At 36.7% G+C, this 17987-nt stretch overlaps 2 protein-coding genes across 2 annotated transcripts; both read right to left on the reverse strand.

The window, feature by feature from the left end:
* Positions 1-3935: 3935 nt before the first annotated feature.
* BDB00DRAFT_783398 (uncharacterized protein) lies at positions 3936-4880 on the reverse strand (the record flags this gene model as incomplete). Its single annotated transcript, XM_053120374.1, has 4 exons — positions 3936-4266; positions 4322-4452; positions 4614-4771; positions 4874-4880. 4 exons carry the CDS (start codon positions 4878-4880, stop codon positions 3936-3938), a joined length of 627 nt encoding a protein of 208 aa, XP_052985596.1.
* Positions 4881-13864: 8984 nt separating this feature from the next.
* On the reverse strand, positions 13865-14893 carry BDB00DRAFT_866819 (uncharacterized protein; the record flags this gene model as incomplete). Its single annotated transcript, XM_053126270.1, has 5 exons — positions 13865-13914; positions 13980-14278; positions 14334-14551; positions 14627-14784; positions 14887-14893. The coding sequence occupies 5 exons, from the start codon at positions 14891-14893 to the stop codon at positions 13865-13867; spliced, it is 732 nt and encodes a 243-aa protein (XP_052985597.1).
* Positions 14894-17987: the final 3094 nt, after the last annotated feature.

Genomic DNA, 17987 nt, shown 5'->3' on the forward strand with positions numbered 1-17987 from the left:
GATATCCATTAGCGAATGCATGAAAAGATACTCCACATATGTATATGTAATATTTCTGTAATGAAGGGCTCCATTCTTTGAAGTTTTTTGATATCATAAACAGTATGTATCTTTTTGATCTTGCAGAATGCTTTTTACTTCTGAAATCCTAGGTGGAAAGTACTATGTCTATATCATATAGACTGTCAAGTGTCTGTGCAAACTAGAATTTCAGCACGTTCATGTATTGGCGTTTACATATTGATGCTAAAAAAATAGGACTCTTCCTATCTTAAACCCATCATTGCAACATTAATTTCTTTTAACCGGCTAAACAGCTTGAGTAAGAGCCACAACACCTACACAACCCCCATCCCCTTCCTATATCTCCCATCGTATTAGCCCGACCTAATGTGTCAGCTTTATTTACTGTTATCAGCCTATCACCAAAAACTTAAATACCCATGTGAACTGCATGAAGCAGATACTTTATAGTCGCCCTCATCAAGAAATGCTGGCAGCGCAGCTTAGCGCATCAAAAACGAGTTTATACAGCAGCATACAAAAGAAATCGGGTCATTTACAATACGCCTCGGTTGTGCAAGGATTTTTTTGGCACATGTGTATAGCACTTAGATCCCCTTCCTTTTTAAATTCTAGATGTGACTTACACTGAACTCTTACAATTTCTTTGAGTCTGAGATGGATGAGAACTTCTTCGATTTTGAGATTGAATAAAGTGTTGTTTAATCATATGGGAAGAGTATTTATTAAAAAATGCGCTTTTGGGTTTTATGCGATGATGATGATGGTTCGGATGTGTGGTCGCTTGACGGACGCTTACGGGATTGGAGGGTGATGCGGAAGAAGATGAAAGGAGAGCTTTGGACGGTTTAGGTGAGGGAGGGCACGGCGGTAGTTGGAAGGTGTGTTGTATGGTTGGTAGTAAGTCGGTACTTGGTTCTCGTTGCTGCACTATTTCGACGTTTTCGGCCATTACGGCCTTTGCCTTGAGAATTAGCTCATACATGGGGAGGACGTTTGTTTGGAATGCATCGACAACTTCTGGGTATTCAAAGCGTTGCGTGCGTCGAATTCTGCAAAGGCTTCCTGCTATTAGTTGTCTAACCAAATATAATCTACTAGCTGTAATATAGATAATAAAATTGCTATGACCGTATAACCATCAGTGGCCGAATTAATTATTGATTTACAATAAAAATAATAAAAATTGAATTTTTTTATTTATATTGGTAGCCTCCCACGAGAAAAAAAAGAGCGATTGTTTAAAGTACATAACAACAAATAAAAATGAACACAACACAACACACTGAGCAACTCGATATTGAAATTAAAAATTTAATTGATAATAAATGGACTTTTCTTGATAAATCTTAGCTGAAATGCAACATAGATTTAATCATAGAACAGCTATTAAAGATATGAAGAATAATACAATAAATGATATAAAGGATGTATTACTTAATAGATTTGGATTTATACCTGTATTTTATTTTCTTACAGTTTTATATGGAAATATTGAATATCCAGGGCCATACCGCGAGATTGAAAAAGGACTTGCATTATTATATCATATGGTATCAGGTGTATCAGGAAAGGATATGCATACTGTTATGCCATATGCAACATTTTATGATTTATATAAGCGGTTCTGGATTACTAACTATAATGAATTGAATAAAAAGGTAAAACAAGATCTAGATAGTATGTTCTCATCACCACGTATTCGCATTCTATCAGCAATAATAAACGATCCAGATGGTTTTAAGAATGTTACACTATTTATTGATGGACATGATAGTAAAATAAAGTATTATAAACCAAATGAGTCACATTCATAGTTATATTCATATAAATTAAAAGGGCCAGCTGTACGTACACAAGTTATACAGGATATGAATGAAATAATTACACATGTTTCAGTATCTGAAAAATGTGCTATCGGAAATGATGGTACTATGTTTATTAATATGAAACTATATAAAAAAATAAGTGAGGCAGATTGTTTAGGAATGGATGGTGGATATAACTTATTTATACAAAAGTTTAAAGATAATGCAACAGATGCTGGATATAGTTTTTATGATCGTAATTTTTTACATCCCATAAGAAAAGAACCAGGACAAAAGTTAACAATCAATGAGACATACTTTAATAACAAGTTTGGATCATTTCGTTCAGCAATAGAAGCACAGTTCTCTATGTTAGGCTCTAAATTTGAACGATTTAATAATAATCGTGCAGCATTGCAAATAACCGATATAAGATATTATAATATTCAGCTTCGTGTTGCTTGTATTCTTACTAATATATGGCGATTTGTAAACAAGTATAATATAGAGGTACAACCACATCATAAATTATGGTATGGAAAAGATTTTGAATTCCCAAGTAAGAAAAACAAACTTGACTTAGTATTTTCAAATGAGCAAAAAGTAAATACTGAATATAACGAAATGGTTGATATGCAGCAGAAATTTCTACAGCTTAACATTAATCAATCAATAGATATGATTATAGATAGTGAGGACGAAACTGAAAATAATACATCTAAACGCAAGAGAAAAAATCAAAAAGAACAGAGAAATATAGAACATAGTAATTCATATGAAATTGAGAAGATTGTAGGACATGTGTATACTGATAATAAGTACATATTTGAGGTTAAGTAGGTTGGATATAGTGTAAAGGATAATAGTTGGTTAACAGTTGATAAGTTTAATTCCCAGGAAATACTACATGAATATATGGCCACACATGGTATTCAGCTCTAAATTAATTTCTTACTTATTTGCTTATTAAAAAATCTCATATTGAAACTGACTGTATCAACCTTTCGTTTACTTGCCCAGTTATATTTATATTCACTACTACTTTCATGTTCTTCAATGTATAATTGTATATATTGTTGAATCAGTTCTTGTAACTTATCTTGGCATGCTTGCATGATATCGTTTCTATTTAACTCTTTAGCTTTTATTAAATCAGTATAGTAGCTAAAATATCTTGTAAAGAACATTTTATATTTATGTTTTTCCTTTTCGAGTTTTTCTATTACATCATTTGCAAAGTTACATTGATATGTATTCCATAATTTTTCATTACAATCATCACATGGCTCTAAGCAATAAAATTGACATTCCTCATCTTCACTATTAATTAGTCCACCCTGTGAGGTAACCACACTGGAGGTGTTACCATCTAACATTGCTTCGGAAATATGAGGAATTGAGGATTCCTGAGAATTTTATAAGACATCTCCTCCTTATTTGTTAATTCTTCCTGAGAATTTTTATTTTTTAAATCTTCTTCATTTATTTTTTCGTAATAATTATCATATATGTTACATTTCTTTTTTAGTTCATAATTCTCTTTTCTTAGATTCCCAACTTTTTTAATTATATTATTATTATATTTTTGATCATTAGAATTTTTTAAATTTGATTTGGACGCTGATTTTTGTTTTTCAGACGCTTTTCTTTTAATATTTAATTTATTTTTTTTCTCTATATATTCAATATTATATTTTTCATGTATATTTTCTTCACAAAAGTTTTTTATATTAATATTATATTTAGATAAATAATTTTGTAATTTTTTTGTATCAATAACAATTTTATCATTATTAAATACAACATCATTTGCAGGTGGTTGAATCATTGTAGGATGTTCTTTTTATATTTATTCAAAATTCGATTTTTATTTTTTTGAAATTTTTAAATTATGCATGCCAAGACATTTGTGAATAAATTATTTTAATAAAAATTACTTTGGCTATCCTAGCATACCTTAGCTTATAAACTATATATGGCTATTAGATCGCATTAAAACTATCATAACCATGGCCGGTCCTCAAACATTGCCCTTGGGGCAGTCCATGATAAGCATCTGCAATGTAAGCCCTGAAACATGATGGATTAGAATCGTGCAAATCATTAGATATAGATTAAACAAGTTTCCAAATTACCCATTGAGATAAATCCGACAATCCTCAACTTGGCAACTTGGTCGGGACACTTGGCAATGAGCGCGCACAACTCATCTTTCATCATCTTTGGGGTCTTTAGGAACCCCTCACGCATCTCCTTCGACCCTTTTGGCCCACGGTCGTACCGGCCGAGCTCACCACAGCCCAATTCAAGCCCTGACTTGACAAAAATCAAGTCACCACGGTGACCCAATGCTTTACGGGTCATGGCTTCCACACCAGCGTTGTTACGACCTTCATTCTTGCGTAATGCGGACGCAGCGCTTGTTTTCTCCCCACTATTATTCGACCATCATTTAGCATTAAGCTCCATGTTCTCATTACTTCACTTACCCTCGAACTTGTATTTTCTGATCATCAAAGCAAGTGTCTACAAATTGCCAGACACGGCGCAAAAGATCACCCTCGGAATGATCGGTTAATGGGAAGTAGGCCCATCGATACAATTCCGTTGCTTGGCGATGCTGTTGTTGATCCAAATCAGATCAAAATCCTCCTTGTGGTCAAGCCCGGTATTGTTGACTTGATAAGCCATCAACTCTTCGGTAGTCTGTAATGATATTACGTATGTACGTCAGTATGTCGATATCACGTACTTAGATAGATAGTTCCCAGGTTGTCTCACCTTGCCATTGGGATTTTTGCTTGCGTCGAAGGTGCGGAAGAGGTCGAGATGGTTCTTGACCTTCTCTGACACTTTTGGTAGTGCTGGATTATTGTGATTGCTGATTTCTTCAAGTTCATCACCGGTGAAGTATTCAGACCAAGAAGGATCATTCACATCTATAATCATTGCATGACAAGCACTATATATAGAGCTTAGGTATCAGACATGAAAAGTCGTTTTCGTTATATATGGGGCATTTACAAGTATTGAAAACTTACTGCTCATATTGACATTTCATCGCGAATTCAAGAATTTTGTCCTCCATGCAGGTACCAGTAGAAAAAATCCAAAAAGGAGGACGAAACCGTTGTTCCAGATTGCTTCGATGGCGTGTCACTGGGTAGACTCTACACGAGAACCCTTTTTTCAAATTCCAGTCTGGTTGATGCTTGATATATTCCTATTGTAATCAATATTGGTTACCCTAGCTACTTTATTTCGCTCCTCTTCACATTATTGCTGTGCATTTAAAGCCATGAGAATCACTACCTAGGCAAACATTGTTATGTTTGACCTAGTTGCGGACAAGCATACATACACGGATCGCTTACCGATTCAATATTGTGCTGTTGCGTAACTGTTTGGCATCTCTTGAACCAAACACCTTCAGAACCATCATTTTCACTTGGGCGACAAGAAACGAAAAAGTCCGTAAGCCTGATGTCTGTGTGAGTAACAAGAAAAAGAACAGCTGCAGCAGTCCAATAAAGTATACTAACGTAGAGTTCCTTCGTTCGTCCGTCCGCCAGATTACGTGTGTGTGCAGAAGAACCTAGAGAGACCCAAATACGAGGAAGCAACTACGGTACACTACTATTAGCAGATGAACTTAACCTTCATTTTTCATACACTCTAGCTCTCTTTTCATATGTACACACGCCCAAACGCAAATGTTATAGTGACCGAGACACTGCATCCATTCCATTCTAGACATTTTCTCTCCCCTATCACATGCCAATGGCTGTTCTAAATTTACCTACAGTGTGAACGAATCATGACTTTCGGTGTGATGTATATACTGTAGAAAAAAGGGACAGCTATGTCAAAACAGTGGAAAGAAGATTGTTTATCAGTATCGGTGCAGATTGAAGTCTTGACACATCATCAGTGAATTATTACTTTCGCTTCAGTCCCTCAGCTTTTTCAATATCAATCTTCCGCATCACTTACGCGATGTTCCGCAGCGTCCGATAAAAGGGGGTAAAGTGAAAATGCAATCAAAGAAGAGCACGACCAGCATCTGCAGGTACTATTGATCTTAGTATCTGGCCTGCTGCTCATTTCCCTCCTCCAATGTAGTTTTAGAGCAGGACAGTCCTTGGATAGGCCACCGACGGCATCTGGCTGCAGATGATCAAAGTAGCTCTGTCACAAAAAATGGTTTGTACTCCACAGGCGTACATAAAAGCGGAACAGCTAGCCTTACCGTTTAATGGGTCACAATTTACATTTTTCTTTGTCGTGTGCTGCTATAACGATTTAGAAACCACCACAGCACCGTCGGTCTGTTATCCTCTAGGGACCCCGTCCCATAGTTAGTGTATATCTATGTATATGTAAATGTAAATGTATATGCACATGGTCAACTATCTTGCCCAATCGTCTAGAGAACGAGAATGTAATACTTAACCTACTGTACTACAGTATATTTGCTCGCAGAAGTCTACGGGACGAACACAGTCGGTTGTCGCCTTTTGTCAGGGTAAAAAAATGGAACACTCGATAGAGCTGCGGAATCTATTCAATAAATTTCGCATGTATCCTGAGAAACTAACAAAGGGCGGAAACTAACTAGTAACAATAATCAATAAACAGCAGCACCTGATTATTTGGCGTAAACCATGTGTTATTTCTACGATATCTATTAGCGAATGCATGAAAAGATACTCCACATATGTATATGTAATATCTCTGTAATGAAGGGCTCCATTCTTTGAAGTTTTTTGATATCATAAACAGTATGTATCTTTTTGATCTTGCAGAATGCTTTTTACTTCTGAAATCCTAGGTGGAAAGTACTATGTCTATATCATATAGACTGTCAAGTGTCTGTGCAAACTAGAAATTCAGCACGTTCATGTATTGGCGTTTACATATTGATGCTAAAAAAATAGGACTCTTCCTATCTTAAACCCATCATTGCAACATTAATTTCTTTTAACCGGCTAAACAGCTTGAGTAAGAGCCACAACACCTACACAACCCCCATCCCCTTCCTATATCTCCCATCGTATTAGCCCGACCTAATGTGTCAGCTTTATTTACTGTTATCAGCCTATCACCAAAAACTTAAATACCCATGTGAACTGCATGAAGCAGATACTTTATAGTCGCCCTCATCAAGAAATGCTGGCAGCGCAGCTTAGCGCATCAAAAACGAGTTTATACAGCAGCATACAAAAGAAATCGGGTCATTTACAATACGCCTCGGTTGTGCAAGGATTTTTTCGGCACATGTGTATAGCACTTAGATCCCCTTCCTTTTTAAATTCTAGATGTGACTTACACTGAACTCTTACAATTTCTTTGAGTCTGAGATGGATGAGAACTTCTTAGATTTTGAGATTGAATAAAGTGTTGTTTAATCATATGGGAAGAGTACTTATTAAAAAATGCGCTTTTGGGTTTTATGCGATGATGATGATGGTTCGGATGTGTGGTCGCTTGACGGACGCTTACGGGGATTGGAGGGTGATGCGGAAGAAGATGAAAGGAGAGCTTTGGACGGTTTAGGTGAGGGAGGGCACGGCGGTAGTTGGAAGGTGTGTTGTATGGTTGGTAGTAAGTCGGTACTTGGTTCTCGTTGCTGCACTATTTCGACGTTTTCGGCCATTACGGCCTTTGCCTTGAGAATTAGCTCATACATGGGGAGGACGTTTGTTTGGAATGCATCGACAACTTCTGGGTATTCAAAGCGTTGCGTGCGTCGAATTCTGCAAAGGCTTCCTGCTATTAGTTGTCTAACCAAATATAATCTACTAGCTGTAATATAGATAATAAAATTGCTATGACCGGTATAACCATCAGTGGCCGAATTAATTATTGATTTACAATAAAAATAATAAAAATTGAATTTTTTTATTTATATTGGTAGCCTCCCACGAGAAAAAAAAGAGCGATTGTTTAAAGTACATAACAACAAATAAAAATGAACACAACACAACACACTGAGCAACTCGATATTGAAATTAAAAATTTAATTGATAATAAATGGACTTTTCTTGATAAATCTTAGCCTGAAATGCAACATAGATTTAATCATAGAACAGCTATTAAAGATATGAAGAATAATACAATAAATGATATAAAGGATGTATTACTTAATAGATTTGGATTTATACCTGTATTTTATTTTCTTACAGTTTTATATGGAAATATTGAATATCCAGGGCCATACCGCGAGATTGAAAAAGGACTTGCATTATTATATCATATGGTATCAGGTGTATCAGGAAAGGATATGCATACTGTTATGCCATATGCAACATTTTATGATTTATATAAGTGGTTCTGGATTACTAACTATAATGAATTGAATAAAAAGGTAAAACAAGATCTAGATAGTATGTTCTCATCACCACGTATTCGCATTCTATCAGCAATAATAAACAATCCAGATGGTTTTAAGAATGTTACACTATTTATTGATGGACATGATAGTAAAATAAAGTATTATAAACTAAATGAGTCACATTCACAGTTATATTCATATAAATTAAAAGGGCCAGCTGTACGTACACAAGTTATACAGGATATGAATGAAATAATTACACATGTTTCAGTATCTAAAAAATGTGCTATCGGAAATGATGGTACTATGTTTATTACAGTCGACCCCCGTTAACGTCAACCCTCAGGGTACCTGCAAAAGTGTTGACCATATCGAGGGTTGACGACTACCGGGAGTAGCGAGATTAGGCAAAATGTTTATCCTTGCAGACACTAAATGAATCACCGCTTCCCGCCATTATAAATAACTTATGAGCGCGATTCATATCTCTTTTCTCTCACAGATAGTGAGATTGTTCAAACAGTGACGGCAGTTGCTGAAGATGATGACACCCCAGATGTTGACGAAGAGCCAGTTCTGCAAAAAAGAAGAGTATTTACTGCTAAAGACAAAGTTACCAACATCAACACATTTCTCGATATTTTAAATGAAGAGCAAGATCTACATGATACCGTTGTGAATGCTTCTAAGCAAGCCTCTTTGACAAATTATTTTGTACCACAGTCCCAATTAATGTAATCTAATTGGACAAGTTTCACCCTCGATAACTAGTCAACCCTCCTGAAGGTGTTGAAGTTGACCTTATGTAGAAGTTGAAGTTTTTCACTGCTAAATTTGAAAGGGTACCAGCGAATCAGTTGACGCTATCGGAGGTTGACGTTATCGGGGTGGACGTTAACGGGGGTCGACTGTAATATGAAACTATATAAAAAAATAAGTGAGGCAGATTGTTTAGGAATGGATGGTGGATATAACTTATTTATACAAAAGTTTAAAGATAATGCAACAGATGCTGGATATAGTTTTTATGATCGTAATTTTTTATATCCCATAAGAAAAGAACCAGGACAAAAGTTAACAATCAATGAGACATACTTTAATAACAAGTTTGGATCATTTCGTTCAGCAATAGAAGCACAGTTCTCTATGTTAGGCTCTAAATTTGAACGATTTAATAATAATCGTGCAGCATTGCAAATAACCGATATAAGATATTATAATATTCAGCTTCGTGTTGCTTGTATTCTTACTAATATATGGCGATTTGTAAACAAGTATAATATAGAGGTATGGTGCACGCCACCTTAAACCATACCTCCAGCAAAAATTACTGTCAATTTTTTAATTTAAATCCCCGCTATTTTTCAAATGCCGCATATGAAATGGATAGATATATTTACATGTTCTTTCGAACTCTTCTGTGAGATGTGTAGATTTTTACAGCATCAATAGCATCACGACCTTCTAAACCATCATGGTATGCCTTAATGTATCTCCATGCTCTACGCTCGAAATTACGGATCATTGGCAGCGGAATACTATCGAGAACTTCGGGGACAGTTTTCTTGAGGCTTGCAAAAGTGTAGTTGCATCGCTTACGCACTTCTCGTTTAACAGCACCCCAATAGCGTTCAATGAAATTGCACTCACAATGAAACTTTGGGTAAAGCTGAAAAACGTGACCGGCGCCTTGAACAGCATATGCTATAGCACTTTTTTCTGAGGTGAAGTCAAGCTGGGCACTTAAAACCTCTGTTGCTTCCTTTTTCTGCATCCCTTGTTTCCAAAGGCCTCTCTCTTCTAAAATCTACAAAAGAATGAAACAACAGTGAGTGCTATGTCTCGTGACTAATGGTACAAAAATACTAACTTCACGCATGCCTCGCAGATGAATTTTGCCATCAATTCTTCTGTACATGAATTGAAACATCATTTCGTTCTTTTCATCAAAAAACCACCCATCCCGGATACGAGTTGATGGTTCGCGCAAGTATTGCTTTTGACTGATTTTTTTAGGATTAAGATTGAACTTTTGGGCCCGTAAGGCGTTCTCCCTGTAGGCATTGTGGTTGGAACTCTGGTCAAAGCAAAAGACAGCTGTTCGGGTAAGAGATTAATTATGCTGTATTAAATAATATGCAGTATATATGATATAATGATTAGAAAGACATACCTTTACAATTAGGATGCATTGCCTGGAATATAGGAATTGCTTTTTCCTTTAATTGTTTGACCATATCTTCACTTTTCCAATAGCCTTCACGGTTTGCACCAGGTAAAATGATTTCTCGTGCTTCATATGGAATGTCTGCATGCTCAGGGAGACTACGAAGCTCTTCTGATAGCATGAGCCGGCCATGACATGGGCACAAGAAATCGCTTACCATCAACGATGCTCCTGGTCCTTTCTTCTTTAAGGGAGTTTCGCCTTGTGCAAGCCAATTGGTTTTCTTGTCATCGTTTGCATAAAATATGCATTCGTCGTGTGTCACCATCACCAGCTCAACGTCGTTTTCGTCCTCTAACACTGGCTCGACCAACTCGCCATCTTCAGTGTACTTTTCATCTTCTTGCGGTATCCCATCATTGCCCTGGCCCAGCGAACACGGTACTCCTTTACATCATCTCTTTCGTGACCATCAAAATAGATCTGTCGACAATTATAAAAGGAGTACGTTTAGCCATCTATCTAATGTGCTAATATATAGTTGATATTTTCCATGTACGTACATCTTTTCCACTTTCTCTATACTCAAATCCCCAGTGAGCCATATATCGTGTGATGGTGCGCTCAGATACTGTTGCGTTGCTGATATTGGATACTTTCGGAAATATATTCGTTTCTAGTTCCACCTTGAGTTCTGGGATACTCCTTTCTGCTGGCTTTCGACTACGGATCCAAGTGCAAGCAGCCTCCTTGACATTTTCATCAGCCAAAAGTGACGCAGACTTAACATGAGCACCTTGGCGATTAACGCAAATCTTGCCGGTTTCAAGATACTCTTTGGTCCACCAACGGATTCTTGTCAGCAAATGTTTAGTGTGTTTCTCCCAAATGGCATCTGCAACCAATCGTGTTGTCTCCATAATACGCATGTTATCGTCGATCCGGAGCTTGGCATATTTTTCGATGCTAAGGTATTTGTTGGCCTCAATAGTTGACATCATGCTTATTTAGGTTTTCTTATTTTTGATATCCTTGCGTAATTGGATCAAAGCAGGCCGCACGATCTTTAACATCTCCAGCTCTTCATCGATTTCAACGTCGGCATCTTCATCATCACTGCTGCTGTTGCTCGTTTCCACAGGATCTTGAATCTTAGTAAATCCCATATCAGTGAGCCGTCTCATTTTTTCTACATGGGTAGCGAGTTCCTTAGCATCCCGTTTTCGTCGATAATAAGTACTTTCTGATTTGCCTACATTCACCCAACATTGTCAATATTTTTCTCAGGATGCAATAGACCATTTGTATGTGTTTCATTGTGCTGCTATCATAATTAAGAGAATATATACCAGTATACGAGCTTCTTAGCTTATTGTCGGCACCTTGAAACCATTCAAGCAAACGAGTTCCTGAACGTTCTAGTACAGTATCATCTCTTTCATGTTCCAACCCATTAGTATCGTCGTATTCACAAGAATCATCGGAAGAATCATCGCTGCTATAGCTAGCGCGTGAGCTATCCGTAGGTTCAGGTAGTTTTTTGCCGAATTGGCCACTTTGCACACGTTGCTGGTTGTTTTTGACAAGGCGACTTCGTCTGTTGACGCTTCCCATAATGAATATAAGATTCTTTGTAAAAGAAAGAGGTGCATAAGACTACAATCTACTGACGAAATTTCTATACGCAGCAATATGTAACAGTATAATCGATAATCGGTGAAGATCTCATGTAATACAAATTCGGCATATATATTTGCCGAACAAACGAAAGCTCCTGATTGGTTTAAGCTGGATTCGAACTACTGTCAATTTTCCCCATCACTTATAAACTTGTTCCGACTTTGAGCGACGGTAACTCAAAACTTTATTAGAAAAATGAAAAATCCAAACCGATAACTTTGTTCTCCTGGTCAAAAGGAACATTTTTATCGGTTTAAAATTTTGATATGGGGTGGTGAGATGGTTTCACAGTACTTTAAAGTTACCCACTAAAGCGGTACAGTTTAAGGTGGCGTGCACCATACAACCACATCATAAATTATGGTATGGAAAAGATTTTGAATTCCCAAGTAAGAAAAACAAACTTGACTTAGTATTTTCAAATGAGCAAAAAGTAAATACTGAATATAACGAAATGGTTGACATGCAGCAGAAATTTCTACAGCTTAACATTAATCAATCAATAGATATGATTACAGATAGTGAGGACGAAACTGAAAATAATACATCTAAACGCAAGAGAAAAAATCAAAAAGAACAGAGAAATATAGAACATAGTAATTCATATGAAATTGAGAAGATTGTAGGACATGTGTATACTGATAATAAGTACATATTTGAGGTTAAGTGGGTTGGATATAGTGTAAAGGATAATAGTTGGTTAACAGTTGATAAGTTTAATTCCCGGGAAATGCTACATGAATATATGGCCACACATGGTATTCAGCTCTAAATTAATTTCTTACTTATTTGCTTATTAAAAAATCTCATATTGAAACTGACTGTATCAACCTTTCGTTTACTTGCCCAGTTATATTTATATTCACTACTACTTTCATGTTCTTCAATGTATAATTGTATATATTGTTGAATCAGTTCTTGTAACTTATCTTGGCATGCTTGCATGATATCGTTTCTATTTAACTCTTTAGCTTTTATTAAATCAGTATAGTAGCTAAAATATCTTGTAAAGAACATTTTATATTTATGTTTTTCCTTTTCGAGTTTTTCTATTACATCATTTGCAAAGTTACATTGATATGTATTCCATAATTTTTCATTACAATCATCACATGGCTCTAAGCAATAAAATTGACATTCCTCATCTTCACTATTAATTAGTCCACCCTGTGAGGTAACCGCACTAGAGGTGTTACCATCTAACATTGCTTCGGAAATATGAGGAATTGAGGATTCCTGAGAATTTTCATAAGACATCTCCTCCTTATTTGTTAATTCTTCCTGAGAATTTTTATTTTTTAAATCTTCTTCATTTATTTTTTCGTAATAATTATCATATATGTTACATTTCTTTTTTAGTTCATAATTCTCTTTTCTTAGATTCCCAACTTTTTTAATTATATTATTATTATATTTTTGATCATTAGAATTTTTTAAATTTGATTTGGACGCTGATTTTTGTTTTTCAGACGCTTTTCTTTTAATATTTAATTTATTTTTTTTCTCTATATATTCAATATTATATTTTTCATGTATATTTTCTTCACAAAAGTTTTTTATATTAATATTATATTTAGATAAATAATTTTGTAATTTTTTTGTATCAATAACAATTTTATCATTATTAAATACAACATCATTTGCAGGTGGTTGAATCATTGTAGGATGTTCTTTTTATATTTATTCAAAATTCGATTTTTATTTTTTTGAAATTTTTAAATTATGCATGCCAAGACATTTGTGAATAAATTATTTTAATAAAAATTACTTTGGCTATCCTAGCATACCTTAGCTTATAAACTATATATGGCTATTAGATCGCATTAAAACTATCATAACCATGGCCGGTCCTCAAACATTGCCCTTGGGGCAGTCCATGATAAGCATCTGCAATGTAAGCCCTGAAACATGATGGATTAGAATCGTGCAAATCATTAGATATAGATTAAACAAGTTTCCAAATTACCCATTGAGATAAATCCGACAATCCTCAACTTGGCAACTTGGTCGGGACACTTGGCAATGAGCGCGCACAACTCATCTTTCATCATCTTTGGGGTCTTTAGGAACCCCTCACGCATCTCCTTCGACCCTTTTGGCCCACGGTCGTACCGGCCGAGCTCACCACAGCCCAATTCAAGCCCTGACTTGACAAAAATCAAGTCACCACGGTGACCCAATGCTTTACGGGTCATGGCTTCCACACCAGCGTTGTTACGACCTTCATTCTTGCGTAATGCGGACGCAGCGCTTGTTTTCTCCCCACTATTATTCGACCATCATTTAGCATTAAGCTCCATGTTCTCATTACTTCACTTACCCTCGAACTTGTATTTTCTGATCATCAAAGCAAGTGTCTACAAATTGCCAGACACGGCGCAAAAGATCACCCTCGGAATGATCGGTTAACGGGAAGTAGGCCCATCGATACAATTCCGTTGCTTGGGCGATGCTGTTATTGATCCAAATCAGATCAAAATCCTCCTTGTAGTCAAGCCCGGTATTGTTGACTTGATAAGCCATCAACTCTTCGGTAGTCTGTAATGATATTACGTATGTACGTCAGTATGTCGATATCACGTACTTAGATAGATAGTTCCCAGGTTGTCTCACCTTGCCATTGGGATTTTTGCTTGCGTCGAAGGTGCGGAAGAGGTCGAGATGGTTCTTGACCTTCTCTGACACTTTTGGTAGTGCTGGATTATTGTGATTGCTGATTTCTTCAAGTTCATCACCGGTGAAGTATTCAGACCAAGAAGGATCATTCACATCTATAATCATTGCATGACAAGCACTATATATAGAGCTTAGGTATCAGACATGAAAAGTCGTTTTCGTTATATATGGGGCATTTACAAGTATTGAAAACTTACTGCTCATATTGACATTTCATCGCGAATTCAAGAATTTTGTCCTCCACGCAGGTACCAGTAGAAAAAATCCAAAAAGGAGGACGAAACCGTTGTTCCAGATTGCTTCGATGGCGTGTCACTGGGTAGACTCTACACGAGAACCCTTTTTTCAAATTCCAGTCTGGTTGATGCTTGATATATTCCTATTGTAATCAATATTGGTTACCCTAGCTACTTTATTTCGCTCCTCTTCACATTATTGCTGTGCATTTAAAGCCATGAGAATCACTACCTAGGCAAACATTGTTATGTTTGACCTAGTTGCGGACAAGCATACATACACGGATCGCTTACCGATTCAATATTGTGCTGTTGCGTAACTGTTTGGCATCTCTTGAACCAAACACCTTCAGAACCATCATTTTCACTTGGGCGACAAGAAACGAAAAAGTCCGTAAGCCTGATGTCTGTGTGAGTAACAAGAAAAAGAACAGCTGCAGCAGTCCAATAAAGTATACTAACGTAGAGTTCCTTCGTTCGTCCGTCCGCCAGATTACGTGTGTGTGCAGAAGAACCTAGAGAGACCCAAATACGAGGAAGCAACTACGGTACACTACTATTAGCAGATGAACTTAACCTTCATTTTTCATACACTCTAGCTCTCTTTTCATATGTACACACGCCCAAACGCAAATGTTATAGTGACCGAGACACTGCATCCATTCCATTCTAGACATTTTCTCTCCCCTATCACATGCCAATGGCTGTTCTAAATTTACCTACAGTGTGAACGAATCATGACTTTCGGTGTGATGTATATACTGTAGAAAAAAGGGACAGCTATGTCAAAACAGTGGAAAGAAGATTGTTTATCAGTATCGGTGCAGATTGAAGTCTTGACACATCATCAGTGAATTATTACTTTCGCTTCAGTCCCTCAGCTTTTTCAATATCAATCTTCCGCATCACTTACGCGATGTTCCGCAGCGTCCGATAAAAGGGGGTAAAGTGAAAATGCAATCAAAGAAGAGCACGACCAGCATCTGCAGGTACTATTGATCTTAGTATCTGGCCTGCTGCTCATTTCCCTCCTCCAATGTAGTTTTAGAGCAGGACAGTCCTTGGATAGGCCACCGACGGCATCTGGCTGCAGATGATCAAAGTAGCTCTGTCACAAAAAATGGTTTGTACTCCACAGGCGTACATAAAAGCGGAACAGCTAGCCTTACCGTTTAATGGGTCACAATTTACATTTTCCTTTGTCGTGTGCTGCTATAACGATTTAGAAACCACCACAGCACCGTCGGTCTGTTATCCTCTAGGGACCCCGTCCCATAGTTAGTGTATATCTATGTATATGTAAATGTAAATGTATATGCACATGGTCAACTATCTTGCCCAATCGTCTAGAGAACGAGAATGTAATACTTAACCTACTGTACTACAGTATATTTGCTCGCAGAAGTCTACGGGACGAACACAGTCGGTTGTCGCCTTTTGTCAGGGTAAAAAAATGGAACACTCGATAGAGCTGTGGAATCTATTCAATAAATTTCGCATGTATCCTGAGAAACTAACAAAGGGCGGAAACTAACTAGTAACAATAATCAATAAACAGCAGCACCTGATTATTTGGCGTAGACCATGTGTTATTTCTACGATATCTATTAGCGAATGCATGAAAAGATACTCCACATATGTATATGTAATATCTCTGTAATGAAGGGCTCCATTCTTTGAAGTTTTTTGATATCATAAACAGTATGTATCTTTTTGATCTTGCAGAATGCTTTTTACTTCTGAAATCCTAGGTGGAAAGTACTATGTCTATATCATATAGACTGTCAAGTGTCTGTGCAAACTAGAAATTCAGCACGTTCATGTATTGGCGTTTACATATTGATGCTAAAAAAATAGGACTCTTCCTATCTTAAACCCATCATTGCAACATTAATTTCTTTTAACTGGCTAAACAGCTTGAGTAAGAGCCACAACACCTACACAACCCCCATCCCCTTCCTATATCTCCCATCGTATTAGCCCGACCTAATGTGTCAGCTTTATTTACTGTTATCAGCCTATCACCAAAAACTTAAATACCCATGTGAACTGCATGAAGCAGATACTTTATAGTCGCCCTCATCAAGAAATGCTGGCAGCGCAGCTTAGCGCATCAAAAACGAGTTTATACAGCAGCATACAAAAGAAATCGGGTCATTTACAATACGCCTCGGTTGTGCAAGGATTTTTTCGGCACATGTGTATAGCACTTAGATCCCCTTCCTTTTTAAATTCTAGATGTGACTTACACTGAACTCTTACAATTTCTTTGAGTCTGAGATGGATGAGAACTTCTTAGATTTTGAGATTGAATAAAGTGTTGTTTAATCATATGGGAAGAGTACTTATTAAAAAATGCGCTTTTGGGTTTTATGCGATGATGATGATGGTTCGGATGTGTGGTCGCTTGACGGACGCTTACGGGGATTGGAGGGTGATGCGGAAGAAGATGAAAGGAGAGCTTTGGACGGTTTAGGTGAGGGAGGGCACGGCGGTAGTTGGAAGGTGTGTTGTATGGTTGGTAGTAAGTCGGTACTTGGTTCTCGTTGCTGCACTATTTCGACGTTTTCGGCCATTACGGCCTTTGCCTTGAGAATTAGCTCATACATGGGGAGGACGTTTGTTTGGAATGCATCGACAACTTCTGGGTATTCAAAGCGTTGCGTGCGTCGAATTCTGCAAAGGCTTCCTGCTATTAGTTGTCTAACCAAATATAATCTACTAGCTGTAATATAGATAATAAAATTGCTATGACCGGTATAACCATCAGTGGCCGAATTAATTATTGATTTACAATAAAAATAATAAAAATTGAATTTTTTTATTTATATTGGTAGCCTCCCACGAGAAAAAAAAGAGCGATTGTTTAAAGTACATAACAACAAATAAAAATGAACACAACACAACACACTGAGCAACTCGATATTGAAATTAAAAATTTAATTGATAATAAATGGACTTTTCTTGATAAATCTTAGCCTGAAATGCAACATAGATTTAATCATAGAACAGCTATTAAAGATATGAAGAATAATACAATAAAAGATATAAAGGATGTATTA

This window comes from Zychaea mexicana (genome assembly GCF_025766255.1).
Source record: "Zychaea mexicana strain RSA 1403 chromosome Unknown BDB00scaffold_2, whole genome shotgun sequence".
Taxonomy (NCBI): Eukaryota; Fungi; Mucoromycota; class Mucoromycetes; order Mucorales; family Lichtheimiaceae; genus Zychaea; species Zychaea mexicana.